General features: G+C 44.0%; 1 protein-coding gene across 3 annotated transcripts; it reads right to left on the bottom strand.

The window, feature by feature from the left end:
* Nucleotides 1–7,462: 7,462 nt before the first annotated feature.
* Nucleotides 7,463–14,592, bottom strand: LOC129833478 (transcription factor 20-like). 3 transcript variants are annotated; one of them, XM_055898110.1, is made up of 6 exons: nt 14,344–14,592; nt 11,430–13,469; nt 10,995–11,088; nt 10,853–10,902; nt 10,501–10,573; nt 7,463–8,804 (listed from the first exon to the last, which is right to left on the bottom strand). In XM_055898110.1, the coding sequence occupies exons 2-5, from the start codon at nt 13,464–13,466 to the stop codon at nt 10,532–10,534; spliced, it is 2,223 nt and encodes a 740-aa protein (XP_055754085.1). In that variant the 5' UTR covers nt 13,467–13,469; nt 14,344–14,592; the 3' UTR covers nt 7,463–8,804; nt 10,501–10,531. The 3 variants fall into 3 exon arrangements, with proteins under 3 accessions (XP_055754085.1, XP_055754086.1, XP_055754087.1); XM_055898111.1 differs by having other exon boundaries at nt 14,066–14,592; XM_055898112.1 differs by lacking the exon at nt 14,344–14,592 and having other exon boundaries at nt 11,430–14,024.
* Nucleotides 14,593–14,614: the final 22 nt, after the last annotated feature.

Genomic DNA, 14,614 nt, shown 5'->3' on the forward strand with positions numbered 1-14,614 from the left:
AAAAATTATTGGGGGGGGGGTTGGGGGCACTTGGAGCAGTCGGCGAAGTTGAGGGGTGAGTCTGAGATTGTAGAGGAGTTATTGGACAGATTGGAGGAGAGTGAACGAAGGGGAGATTATGAGACATTCCAAGAGTTGTTGACGAAATTGGAGGAGAGTGAAGAGAGAGAGCTGTTGGTTTGGCAGAGTATGCATGGCATTCTCCCTGAGGAGCATGTTAGCTGTCCGATGCCACCTGTGTCAGTTCCTCGTACTCAGCCTGAAACTTGTGTTAAAGTTCCGGAAGACTTGATGCCGGCTATTTTTCATTTATTTACCGTTATTTTACCAGGTAAGTTGACTGAGAACACGTTCTCATTTGCAGCAACGACCTGGGGAATAGTTACAGGGGAGAGGAGGGGGATGAATGAGCCAATTGTAAACTGGGGATTATTAGGTGACCATGATGGTTTTGAGGGCCAGATTGGGAATTTAGCCAGGACACCGGGGTTCACACCCCTACTCTTACGATAAGTGCCATGGGATCTTTAATGACCTCAGAGAGTCAGGACACCCGTTTAACGTCCCATCCGAAAGACGGCACCCTACACACCAGGTCTCCAGTACACCTTCACAACCCGGTGTGTCCTGTTCCTGTTTCTTGCACTCATCCTGAGATGCGTGTCCCCAGCCCGGTACCACCAGTTCCGGCACCACACACTAGGCCTAATGTGCGTCCCCAGAGCCCTGTTCCTCCTCCACGCACTAGCCCTGTGGTGCGTGTCTCCAGCCCATTACCACCAGTACCGGCACCACGCACCAAGCCTCCTGTGCGTCTCCAGAGCCCTGTTCCTCCTCCACGCACTAGCCCTATGGTGCGTGTCTCCAGCCCATTACCACCAGTGCCTACACCACGCACCAAGCCTCCTGTGCTCCTCCAGAGTCCTGTGTGTCCTGTTGCTGCTCCCCGCACTAGCCTGAAGGTGCGTGTCCTTAGCCCGGTACCTCCAGTTCCGGCACCACGCACCAGGCCTACAGTGCGTCTCAGCCGGCCAGAGTCTGCCGTCTGCCCAGCGGCGCCTGAACTGCCCGTCTGCCCAACGGCGCCTGAACTGCCCGTCTGCCCAACGCCGTCTGAACTGTCCGTCTGCCAAGCGCCGCATGAACTGCCCGTCTGTACTGAGCCTTCAAAGCCGCACCTCTGTACTGAGCCTGCAAAGCCGCCCGTCTGTACTGAGCCTGCAAAGCCGCCCGTCTGCCATGAGCTGCTAGAGCCGTCCGCCAGACAGGAGCCGCTAGAGCCGTCCGCCAGACAGGAGCCGCTAGAGCCGTCCGCCAGACAGGAGCCGCTAGAGCCGTCCGCCAGACATGACCAGCCAGAGCAGTCAGCCAGCCATGACCAGCCAGAGCCGCCAGCCAGCCATGACCAGCCAGAGCCGTCAGCCAGCCATGACCAGCCAGAGCCGTCAGCCAGCCATGACCAGCCAGAGCCGTCAGCCAGCCATGACCAGCCAGAGCCGTCAGCCAGCCATGACCAGCCAGAGCCGTCAGCCAGCCATGACCAGCCAGAGCCAGCCAGCCAGGATCCGCCAGAGCCAGCCAGCCAGGATCCGCCAGAGCCAGTCAGCCAGGATCCGCCAGAACCAGCCAGCCAGGATCCGCCAGAGCCAGCCATCCAGGATCCGCCAGCCAGCCAGGATCCGCCAGAGCCAGTCAGCCAGGATCCGCCAGAGCCATGAGCTGCCCCTCAGTCCGGAGCTGCCCCTCAGTCCGGAGCTGCCCCTCCGTTCAGTGGCGCCCTATGGGATGGTATTCAGTCCGGGACTCGCCGTTCCAGAGGTGCCACCAAAGCGGGTAGTGACTATGGTGGAGGGGCGTCCACGTTCCGCACCCGAGCCGCCACCATAGGAAGGCCCACCCGGACCCTCCCCTTCTGTGTCAGGTTTTGCGGCCGGAGTCCGCACCTTTGGGGGGGGGGGGTACTGTCACACCCTGGCCTTTGTTATGTTTATTTTCTTTATTAGTTTAGTTAGGTCAGGGTGCGCCATGGGGGATGTTTGTGTGTTTTGTCTAGTTTAGGGTGTGTGTATTGTTTAGGGGGTTTTGTAGTATGTATGGGGTTGTGTTCAGTGTAGGTGTTTAGGAAAGTCTATGGTTGCCTGATTTGGTTCTCAATCAGAGACAGCTGTTTATTGTTGTCTCTGATTGGGAGCCATATTTAAGGGAGCCATAGGCTTTAGGTGTTTGTGGGTAATTGTCTATGTTGAACGTTAGTAGCTTGTGTGTGCACTTTCGTTTATAGCTTCACGGTCGTTTATTGTTTTGTAAGAGTGTTTCGTGTTACGTCTTCGTCTAATAAAAGGAAGATGTATGTCTCTCACGCTGCACCTTGGTCCACTTATTATGACGATCGTGACAATGGCTGGCTGGTGGCAACAGAAAGGAGATGTGCTACTAGACAAGATCACGGTGGAAATAACCACTCTGTATTTTGTTGAAAGTATAATTAATCTGGATGAATCATGGTTCTGGTGTTTATTTAAAAGGTATTTTAGAGAGCCCACTCAATGACGCCCCACTCAATTCTGAAACCACTGATGCATTGTTTCTGCTCAGTTGTGATGTACAGTAAAGTGATTCTATCCAAAACAGCACTGGTCTGTAGTATACAATCCCAGATGGGTTTTTGGAAAATGTGACCCAGGATTTTTAGTTAAACTACGTTAAACCCTCACTACTAACCAATAACTACTTGCCAAAGGTTTATGTAGTCTAATAATGTAGAGTGTAGTTCGGAGACTACTGGCCACAAAATGTTGCCAGCTCATTTGAAAAATATATATATATTTGATTTTCTTCTCCCCAATTTCGATCTTGTCTCATCGTTGCAACTCCCCAACGGGCTCGGGAGGCGATGGTCGAGTCATGCGTCCTCCGAAACATGACCCACCAAACTGTGCTTCTTAACACCTGCCCGCTTAACCCGGAAGTCAGCTGCACCAATGGTGCCTGAGGAAACACTGTTCACCTGACAACCGAGGTCAGCCTGCAGGCGCCTGGCCCACCACAAGGAGTCGCTAGAGCGCGATGCGCCAAGTAAAGCCCCCCCCAGCCAAACCCTCCCCTAACCCAATTGTGCACCGCCCTATGGGACTCCCGATCACGGCCGGTTGTGATACAGCCCGGGATCAAACCTGGGTCTGTTGTGACGCCTCTAGCACTGTGATGCAGTGCTTTAGACCGCTGCGCCACTCGGGAGGCCTGAAAAATATTTTATATTCTTTCTGGGGCCTACACTGTGTATCACAATGATGAAGCGTGTGGAGATAATGAGAAGGGGTGAGTGAATAGGGTGAGCATCAGTGCTTGAGACAACCAGTACCAGGGCAGGCCTGTGGATCTGCTTGGATGCAGCACAGCAGGGAAACCAACAGCTCACCCTGGCCAAGGCAGTGCTGCTGCTGCTGGAGTGGAAATCATCAGGATTGCATGTTCAGCATAGCAATTACTATAGAGCACTGCACTGCACACCTCACTGCCTCTCCACTCCACTGTCATGTTTACTGTCTCTACTGTAGCTGTGGCTAGCAGGGGGAGAGCGGCTGGGAGGATAACGGTTTGATACATCCTTAAATACTATCTGGATGTTAATTCTAATGAAAAGAATACAATGATGTTCAGTCTCCTTAGCTAATCATGCACACAGAGTGTAAGACCACAGAGATGACCTGTACAGATGTAGGATTTTAATTGAATTACACTGTTGCAGGAAAACTTGTAGTGTATTCAAGGTTTAAAAAGGCTTCTGAAGTTTGTAATTTCCATTTTGAAATTTCAGACTTGATTTTGTGTATCGACACCGACAAAAATGTCCATTAGTTATAATCCACATAATAATTCCCATTTCCTGTTACTGCAGGATTGTTTTCCTGCTGTAGCAAACTGGCTGAAATGAAGATTTGACATCTTTAGGTGTGAATAAAAATAGTATGATACTGTATCCAACTCTGAGGGATATTAAACTGGCCACAGTGTGCCTGTTAAGCCTGTGTGGAAGAGCCTTTATAAGAGCCTTGAGCAAGTGTGTAAGAGCGTGTGAACTCATTGCCAAGTAGAGAGAGGAATGGCTTACAGGTCTAGTGGAACTGTACATTTAATCTCCAAGTCCTGGAGGTTGGAAAACCTTGAGGGGTAAACATGCAGGAGGCTTTTCACATCCACAAGACTATATTGTTGGGAGAAAGTCCTCTACATGTAGACATCTCAAATCAAATCAAATCTAAAATCAAATCACAGTTTTGCAGAAGTTATTGCAGATGCAGCAAAATACTTATGATTCTAGTTCCAACAGTGCAGCAATATCTGCCAATATCAATAGACACATAATCCCCAAAAATTATTTTCGTTGTCTTTGTTGTTATGAATCCATTGCCCATCCTTAAATTCTCATCTATGCTTCAGAATCAAATAGTTGCTCGTCTTGATTGTTGACCAATGACCAATCAACGGTATCGGGTCGCGCATATGATGAGATTATGAGTGACCAGCAATGGCATTGTGCTGCTGTGCTGAGCTGCTGAGATAGTGGGAGGGATTGTGATCGAATGAGCCTGTCAGAGTCCTGGGAGCTGAGATAACACTGCGCCCAGAGCTAAGGCTGCTGCATGCACTGAGAGAGAGAGAAAGAGTGAGTGAGAACGAGATGGAGAGAGCGGGAGAGAGAGGAGAGAGAAAGAGAGGGAGAGAGATGGAGAAAGAGAGTGAAAGAGTGAGAGAAGTGTGGGCCTTAGGCATAAACATTATAATGAGACAATTTAGCGTGACAGAGCTCTCCCTGTCTCTCTTAACTTAATCTCTAAAATAAACAAGCGATTATTTATCTTAGATACAGCTAAAACGCTCGTCCTAACAAAACACTTGCTACAGAGTTAAATGATAGCTCTCATAGGTCACTCCGTTCACTGAAATGGCCCAAAGTCAAACAAGGTTAGCAATTATGAGGCTGGCATTTTGCTGTGTTTACAACTTACACCTACGTTAAATACATTTTTCTTATACCCAGTTAACATTTGAAAAGGCTTTCATAGTGGAACTGCCCTAGTTACAGCACTATCTGATGAGTTGTACTGTGTTTACAACCTACGCCTGCGTGATATTAATATCTCTTATACCCGGTCACAGCATTAACTGATGTGTCAACTTGTTGGATTCCACACATTGGTGATAGAGGACAGGGGTTGGGGAAATACTTACAGTAGGGTACTGTAGGAAAAATTTGAAATGTCATGGTATTTATGCAAGAAGCATTATTTCCACTGTCATGATGACTGAAATACAACCCACATTATGTTGGATGATGCAAGTGTTTCATAATTGTCCAATGAGGCATAATACATGTTTGGTATTTTCCACCAAACTCTTCAGCATCTGTCATCCTCAGACAGATATCCAGCATCATCAGTCACCTACAGGTGTAGGATCTTAATTTGATCTATATTGTCACAAGAAAATAATCTAGCCAAAAGTATGAGATGTTCGATTGGGTTCAAGTCCGGGCTCTGGCTGGGCCACTCAAGGACAATCAGAGAATTGTCCGCGAAGGGGAACCTTCGCCCTAGTCTGAGGTCCTGAGCGCTCTGGAGTTGGTTTTCATCAAGAATCTCTCTATACTTTGCTCCGTTCATCTTTCCTTCAATCCTGACTAGTCTCCCAGTCCCTGCCGCTGAAAAACATCCCCACACCACCATGCTTCACCATAGGGATGGTGCCAGGTTTCCTCCAGACGTGACACTTGGCATTCAGGCCAAAGAGTTCAATCTTGGTTTCATCAGACCAGAGAATCTTGTTTCTCATGGTCAGAGTCCTTTAGGTAACTTTTGGCAAACTCCAAGCAGGCTGTCATGTGCCTTTTACTGAGGCGTGGCTTCCATTGGTGGAGTGCTAAAGAAATGGTTGTCCTTCTGGAAGGTTCTCCCATCTCCACAGAGGAACTCTAGAGCTCTGTCAGAGTGACCATCGGGTTCTTGGTCACAACCCTGACCAAGGCCCTTCTCCCCCGATTGCTCAGTTTGGCCGGGCGGCAGCTCTAGGACGAGTCTTGGTGGTTCCAAACTTATTCCATTTAAGAATGATGGAGGCCACTGTGTTCTTGGGGACCTTCAATGCTGCAGAAATGTTTTGGTACCATTCCCCAGATCTGTGCCTCGACACAATCCTGTCTAGGACCTCTATGGACAATTCCTTTGACCTCATGGCTTGGTTTTTGCTCTGACATGCACTGTCAACTGTGGGACCTTATATATGCAGGTGTGTACCTTTCCAAATCATGTCCAATCAATTGAATTTACCACAGGTGGACTCCAATCAAGTTGTAGAAACATCTCATTGATGATCAATGGAAACAGGATGCACCTGAGCCAAATTTTGAGTCTTATAGCAAAGGGTCTGAATACTTATGTAAATAAGGTATTTCAGTTTTTTATTTTTTTTATACATTTGCAAACATTCCTAAAAAACAGTTTTTGCTTTGTCACTATGGGGTATTGTGTGTAGATTGCTGAGGATTTTTCCCAAATCCATTTAGAATAAGGCTGTAACAAAATGTGTAAAAAGTCAAGAGGTCTGAATACTTTCTGAAGGCACTGTGTGTTAGTGTAGGTTTTCAGTGAATTTATGTCAATCACAAAGTTCATCGGTACTTCCTGCAGTGCAGGAGCATTCTCAGCAACAAAAGTGCTAAAATTAAGATCCTACATCTGTATGCTAAGAGATCAAACTGTTAGCATATGGAGCTGCCATTCCAAATGGCTGTCCATGTGTAAACCCTTGTAATGAAAGGCAGCTAAATATAGTCTCATCTTCCATGGGGAGGAAACACAACAGCTGTTTGAATATTCTCTGTGAAATTGGCTGCTTAAAATGCAGAGATTTGCTCAGTTAAACCCTCTTCCTGGAGACAAAGCCACAGCTCTCTCACACAAGAATGGGATGCCAGTCTATTTTAGCAGGGGGGAAAACGGTTATATTCTGAGTTCAACAAGGTGAGATATGTTCTGTGAGCACCACCCACCAGGTCAGGATGACACCCAGTTAAAAGTGAGGCAGACACGTGCAGTAAAACATTGAGAGCAGATTATTCCTGATAACAGAGGCAGAGGAATAGAAGAATAGGTCACAGAAGGCATCTGAACTGTTTGCAGAAGAATTATTCATACAAGGAGAGGGTGAATGGTTCAACATGACCGTAGCAGTCTAGAATAGGGCAGTTGTCTACAATTACTGTACTTACATAAAGAGAACATAAACAGCACGGATACATCCAGACTTCCCTTTGTTGTATGCAACACAAGTTCAACATATGTTCGAGCATTTTTATACAGAATATCTTAACCTAACCTGTCCCACTGAATCACGGCTACTGAATCATGGATACATCTAATAAGAGAGATGAATTATGATAAAAATGATCACATCTTAAAACAGGTGACGTACACAGGAATGTCAGCTTTTATTCAAACAGATGACAAAAAGGCAACAGTTGCAAGCTGTTACAGACAATTAATTCCATGTGTTAGCCATCTCTTCCTCACACATATGTAAGACTAGAACACCCATACATTTCCTTAATGACTGCATTAACAGAACCCAGTATAAAATCATAATCTCTGGAGCCAATGATATCAGGTCAAATTCAAAATCACTTCACACTGGGCACAGATGTCAATGCAACGTCTATTCCACAGTGGTTCTAAGTAACTTTATTGAAATGACGTGGAAACAACGTTGATTCAACCAGTGTGTGCACAGTGGGTTGAATGTACCAACCTTTGCAAACTTTGTGCAAAACAGATTGTACCTTTTCCTCATTGAGCAGCACTACCACCATGTCAGCTGAACATTACATAAATAAATATGCACAACATGATTAAATCATAAATAGAAAATAAATATGCCTTTATGACTGAATTTAGATAGGCAGCCCAATTCTGATATTTAAAAAAAACTAAAACGGTCTTTTGACCAATCAGATCTGAAATAGATCTGATGCGAAAAGATCTGAAGTGATTGGTCAAAAGACCAATTAGTGGAAAAAATATCCGAATTGGGCTGCCTGTGTAAGCGCAGCCATAGAAGCCTTTCTGGAGATCCATCACTTCCTCTGTTGCCATTTAGTTCCGAATGATTACCAAAGCATTCCACCAGGATAATCTGAGATGCAAAAATCCTTATAGTAACATACAGAAATCTGAATTTCAAAGTAGCAGTCTTGCAAAACAAGTCATATTATCAGGGGAGTGACTGGTTGGCCTTTCAATCACTGTTAATTAGGATGAATACTGAACTCAACTATTGTCCTCTCAAGGTTCCTATTAAATAAAGGTTCCTATCAAATAAGGAAACAATAGCAATTCTGTCACACATTGTGAACACAAAAACATGTCAATCGTCATTTCAGTATTAAAAGGTAAAAAGACCAAACATAGATATAAAACTTAAACTAAATAAAACAGAGGACCAAACAGTGATATTTTGGTCTTTCAACAAAGCAAACATACAAAACAAAGCAAGCAACATAACTCTCAAGCTTCCACAGTGGAGACGGGCCAAAAAGACTACGGCCATCTGCAGGCAGACACACAATAAGAGCATTTGGCTTCATTGGTACAATCAATTCAGAATCATTAATAATACTGAAGTAACATGGACTCAATGTAAACATTCAAGAGATAAAAGAAAACATGAATAGAATGTTGCAGTTCTTCCACAGCCTCTTCTCTGGGGTGAAGGAGACTATCTATCTGGTGGCTGCTGCCAATGAGGTTTAGCTGCCAGGGAAACACAAGGGAACAGTGACACTGTTATAGAATTGGACAAAAATAATCAGTTACTCAAGTGTACAGTACAGCTATAGAGTAGCTAGGGTCACACACTGAAATAGACATGGGTGTGAAAGTACATACTTTCTGCACCACATACACGCATTTATCTCTTGCGAAGCCCGAGATAAAAATATATTTTTTTTTTACAACTGCAGAGCAAATCAAATCAGTTTCAACATGGTAGGCTATGCATGTTAACCCAGAAGCCCTTGCAGCAGATTGAGGATATTCTTTTAGCACAGTTAGCAAATCAGTGTCATTGCTTTTTCACACCTTGTTCTGCCAGGGTCCCAATCACTAGGTAGGTTCTCATGTTCCACACAGCTCATCTCACTGAGGGAAGGCCTACCTACACTCATCAACAGCAGTGACTGGCTGTACCTCTAAACCTTCCTGTTAGGATTCTTAAATGGAATTCAAACCTCTTTAAACTTCAAAGTAATTATTGTCAAACTGACACTGTAGATTGTGTGTGTGTTCCTTAATCAACTAATAATCCAAATTGAATTTGGAATCCTCTAGAGCAGGGGTGGCAGGTTTGAATCCCAGAGCCAACTAGGTGAAAAATCTTTCGATGTTTTCCCCTTGAGCAAGGCACTTAACCCTAATTGCTCTTGTTAGTTACTCTGGATAAGAGCGGCTGCTAAATGACTAAAATGTAAATGTTAATGTTCCCAAACTTTTTAGCTTTGTGATCCACCTTAAATGTTTGAGCTGTGAAAAAACATACACAGACAGAACAAGTAAAAAATACAGTATAAAAATAATAAGTAAAAAATATAATCTGGCAGTGGAGAGAAACATTTTACGTTTTGAAGCTAATTTCCAGCAATTCTACACATTTTGCCGTGAAGTTTAAATAAAATGTTGCTTTATAAAGAAAATGTTCTTCTGCAATTGTATACATGTTGCAATGGAGCTGGGAGAAAATGTGGCAGATCTTAAGCACATTTCCTGCAATTCTACAAATTTTGACAGATTAGTGCTGTATTCATATGCTCAAACATTATAACAAAATCAATGGGGCCTGGTTGTCTAGCTCAAAGATTAAAGGCTTGTATTTACAAATGTATAGGTCAATTATATTTTCTACATATTTTCTATTTGGTTTTAATAATTTAAATTCACACAAAGCATTTTTTTATCCCAAAAATGTATCATCAAAAAAAGTATGTTTTTGGTAAAAATGCAACGGACAAAAAATGTAATCCCACGACCCACCTGGACCCCTGCCACAACTCACAAGTGGGTCCCGACCCAGTTTGGGAACAACGTGCTCCAGAGGATCATTAGCACAAACTTGTTTGAGTTTGATGTCACTTTGAACAATAGTGAAATCTTACCCTAAGTCCTGTTTTAAACATACTGTGGGTAAAGATGCTCAACTTATTTGTGGAGAAAACAATCAAATCAGCAGTCTTAGGGAAGCCTAGCTGTACCAAACACTAAAACAAGCTCTAACACGATGCACAATCACAGATCTCTCACAGTCTGACTGATGAGCATCAATGACTAAATACCGTCCTATTTACAAATAAACCCGGAGCCCTTCCAAAGGAGACACATCTATAGTTAGTATATTTTAAACCGTCTAGTCTCACATGATGAATGTAACATGTCAAGGGCATAGAAAATCACATACCTTCCAAGGGTGTCCAATTCCTTCTCTCCTGTCATCTGTTGTCTGGCATGTTCACACCTCTGAATGATTTATTCTGGAAAGGACAAAAGTGCAATATTTCAGAAACACTGCGCTAATAGCCTAGATCTCAGATCAAAAAGTAATGATCTTTAGGCAACCCTATATTTTAAGGGTCCATAATAAACCATTTATAAGGCATTTACAAACCATTTGCTCACCATTTATTAATCATTACACCTACATTTGTAAATGTTAGTAAGATAGCTATACACAAATGTACATATATTTCCTTAAACATCCTGTGTTTTGTTATTTTACCAGGTACTGCTGGAATGACAATTGTTACATCTACCTTGTGCTTTGGACATCTCATGGAGAAGTTTTCCTCGTTAAGCACACAGCCTGCAAAGATAGATAGAAAATAAAACATTTAGTCAACACAATGTTTCTTCATTGACATAATTGTACATAGGCAGAGCAGGACAGCTTCCCACCTGACTGAGCTGCACAGCTGTAGTGGTACTTATTGGGGCACCCTTTCTGGAAGCAGCCCATGGTTGCACCTGCTGCGTGGCATGTTGAACACACCTGGAAAAGAAAGGAAATGTAAAAAAGCATGTTTGCATAAAGCTGTATTTGAGAGGCCAAGGACAGTGAAGGAGTAAGGCATTGTGTTACCTAGTCACAAGCATAATGGTCCTCTGTCTATCTGAGCTGCTTCAGTTTGACCTTGTTTACATATTTTGATAAAGTAAGGCAGACCGAACCTACATTTCAGGAATGTTAGGAAGACACCAATGCAATTTGATTTAGCATACACAGCAATATGATCCTATTTTTCATTATGTTCTCATCTATGTTGCACTCGAGATACGCAAGCACAAATGCACATTATCTCAAACAAAGAGGTATCGTTGAATTTGACTCACTGTTTCTTGGGCGAACCTAACAGCCTCCTCCAAGCCGTAGAGCTTTCCTTTAACCAAGAAAACACCTGTGGACCATATGCCACAATCCTCGTGGATCCAGCATTCATTGGTGTTGTGGGGCACCACAGGCAGACTGTGGCCGTCCATCACGCAGCCATTTGTTCGGAGCTTTTTGGCTGAAGGCAATGTGGAGCTTTCACTATCACTGACTGTGATGCAGCAGTCATCAACTACAGCCTCTACTCTAGGCACATTGCTCAGTTCATGTAACCCATTCTCCCCTACCTGACCACATAGGCCTATCTTACAATCTACAGACAGTTCACTGTCCTTGTATTCTTCCCTCTGGGCCTGCTGTTTGCCTTGTTCCTCCAAAGCAGGTCCAGTTGGATAGTAAGGTCCGTGTAGGTCCCCTAGGCCCACAGCATTAGCAGACCCACCACACAGGCAGCACACCATTAGGGGCTGAGACTTACTCTTTGAGCTGAGGCGACCCAGACGATAACAAGACGTCTTAGGAACGACACCAGATAAAGACACAGACCCAGTTGGTTGTTGTTGCTGTCCTTTGTTCCGCCTCACATCCTTCTCCTCCTGCTGATCGTTGATCACTGTACAAGCAGAGTACTCCCTCTGCTCCATGTGCACAAAAGGGCAAAAGTCCTCTGATTTACTGGCCCTTTTGTCCTGTTTGTAGTTTGCATATTTCAGCTTGATTTCTGCCTCTTCATGGGAGAACATGGAGGATGAGCTGGCTTGTTTGTGTTTCTCCCTCCTCCGTTTTGTTTTACTTGCTGCTGCTTTTCTACTACTTGAGGCCTGCTTTGCCGGGCTTCTCTGGTGGGTTTTCTGCTTGGTTCCTGACCTTTTGCTCCTGGGTGAGGAGGGCTTCTGTTGGATGTCTTCCACATGTGTGGCCTTGGTCCATGACTCTGTAGCAGGTGATGATCCTCTCTGTGGCCTTCTAGAGGAACGTAGGCTCTCAGAGGGGTCCTGTCGAACTGTCCGACGGTCCACATCAGAGTCATCAGATTCTACTACACACCTGTACAGGTAGACAGTTGGCTGTAACCAAGACTCATCCTCTGAACTAGATGACTTCTCTTTTGAGTCCATTGTGTCGCCAGAATGTTCCTTGGGTAATATTCTACTTGAGTTTTTGGTATGTATTTTTGAATGATGGCGAGTGACATTGTTGGTGAGTTTTTGAGCGCTGACCCCAGGCTGTATTGTTCTAGGATGTGGAGAAAGGCTTTTTTTTACAACATTACTAGCTTCACCTGTCAGCCTTTTCTCATTTTGAACATCAACAGGTAAACTGTGAATCTTTTTCTTTTCATTGGTGATGGGAACTTCAATGACATCACTATCATCACTTGAGACATCCACAGGAGACCTGACATATTTCCCATACACAGCAGCTAATTCCGACAGGTTAAGAACAGGTTTTGCATTCACCGACATCTCCTCTGTGCTTTCAGATGAATCCTCTGAATATGTATTGTCAGGACTGGGGGAACTCAGTGTCTGGGGCAGTAGAAAACAACCTTTAGCTTCACCCAAAGAGACAGCGCCAGGGGACGGAGAATCCACTAAGGGACTAACAGATGCCCTGTCTAAATAGTCCTGAGGTGAGGGTGCTTCCTTAGAACTGGAAACAAGCAAAATGACATCAGAGTCACTCTGACTCTCGTCTCCCTCAATACTTTCAGAAATGGGGCTCTCTGCATTTAGGCTCTCTGTAGGGTGTTGCTCGTACAACCCTGAGTTGTAGCTTCTGTCCATGCCATTATGTAAAAGGGGGGAGCGAACACAAGTCCTAGTGCCGTAGGAAAGTCTGACACCTGTGTCTGTTAGTGTTTTCTCAGAGAGGAGCTGCATGCAGGGCATGGACACATGGTCGTCAGTGATGCTGTGCCAGCTGGGCTTCTTCATCAGGTCCAGAACCTCTGTGGTCCTGGGATTCAGATGACTATTCCCACATCTCTTTGAGAGATCCAAAGCCATAGGATGAGGGTCTTGAGACGACAGCTCCATAGCCTTAAGACAAATACAGTCACAAAGACGGTTAAGCCCATAGGTTATTCAGTAGGCAAACTTCAAACCTAGCCTATATAGGCAGAATTTCAAAAGCAGCTTTTCTACATAATAGCTACAGACGTAGGATTATAATTTGAGGCAGTTTGCTACAGCAGGAACATAATCATGAAGCAACAGGAAATGTGAATTATTAGCTATGTGGATTATAATTAATGAACATGTTTTGTAGGGATTGATACATTTTTGATTAGGGCAAATCATGTCAGACATTTTAAAGCTAAATTACAAACTTTAGAAGCCTTTTAAAACAAGCCTAAGAAAATTCTCAGCAACAAAAGAGTGATCAAGTTAAGATCCTACATCTGTACTATTAATGCATCACTATAACAACAATTTATCGTTAAACCAAGCATTCATATTATTATTGATGATTATTAATTTGCAACTCGTGACAGCAAATGCAGTCTACAAAATGTAAGGTCGCATTGCGTGATACCATTTCGAGATAGAATCAATTTCTGAAATATTATCTCTTTCTAACGTCGTTACTAGAGAAAAATGGGAGCTGCCCGTTCAACGTAGTACCGGTTACCTACCCTTCGTCGTTCCTTGCTGCAGGTGAGTGCACTGATGACGGTTGCTGGCTAGTGGCTAGCTAGCTACTTGCATCCAGGCCTTTGTAAACAGTGTGTAAACAAAGCCGCAATTTAACCACAGCTAACGTTAGCCAGCGACTGTGTTGACAACCCGACTTTAGCTAGCTAGCTGGAGTTAGCTCGCTATTCATCCATAATAACATGCGTTATAACAAACATGTTGCCGAGGACCCATTATATTGGAAAATAGTTGTAAATAAACTAACTATTTTACCTACCTTATAGAAATTAATAAAGTAAGCTGAAGGGGTGCTCCCTTTCCAAAAAGAGTATCTCGTAGTTTACTTGCATTGGTAAAGAACTCAGCTGGCAGCTGGTGGTAAACGGGCAATGCATTATGGGAGATGAGAGTTTTGTCAGTTTCATTTGATGTGGACCTGAACAAATATTTTATTAATAATGATAAATGTATGAAATTCCATTCATGATAAAGATGTTATTTTTTTCGTTGTAAAATAAAATATTATACATTCATAGAATATTTTGTAT

This window comes from Salvelinus fontinalis, chromosome 34 (assembly GCF_029448725.1).
Source record: "Salvelinus fontinalis isolate EN_2023a chromosome 34, ASM2944872v1, whole genome shotgun sequence".
Classification (NCBI taxonomy): domain Eukaryota; kingdom Metazoa; phylum Chordata; class Actinopteri; order Salmoniformes; family Salmonidae; genus Salvelinus; species Salvelinus fontinalis.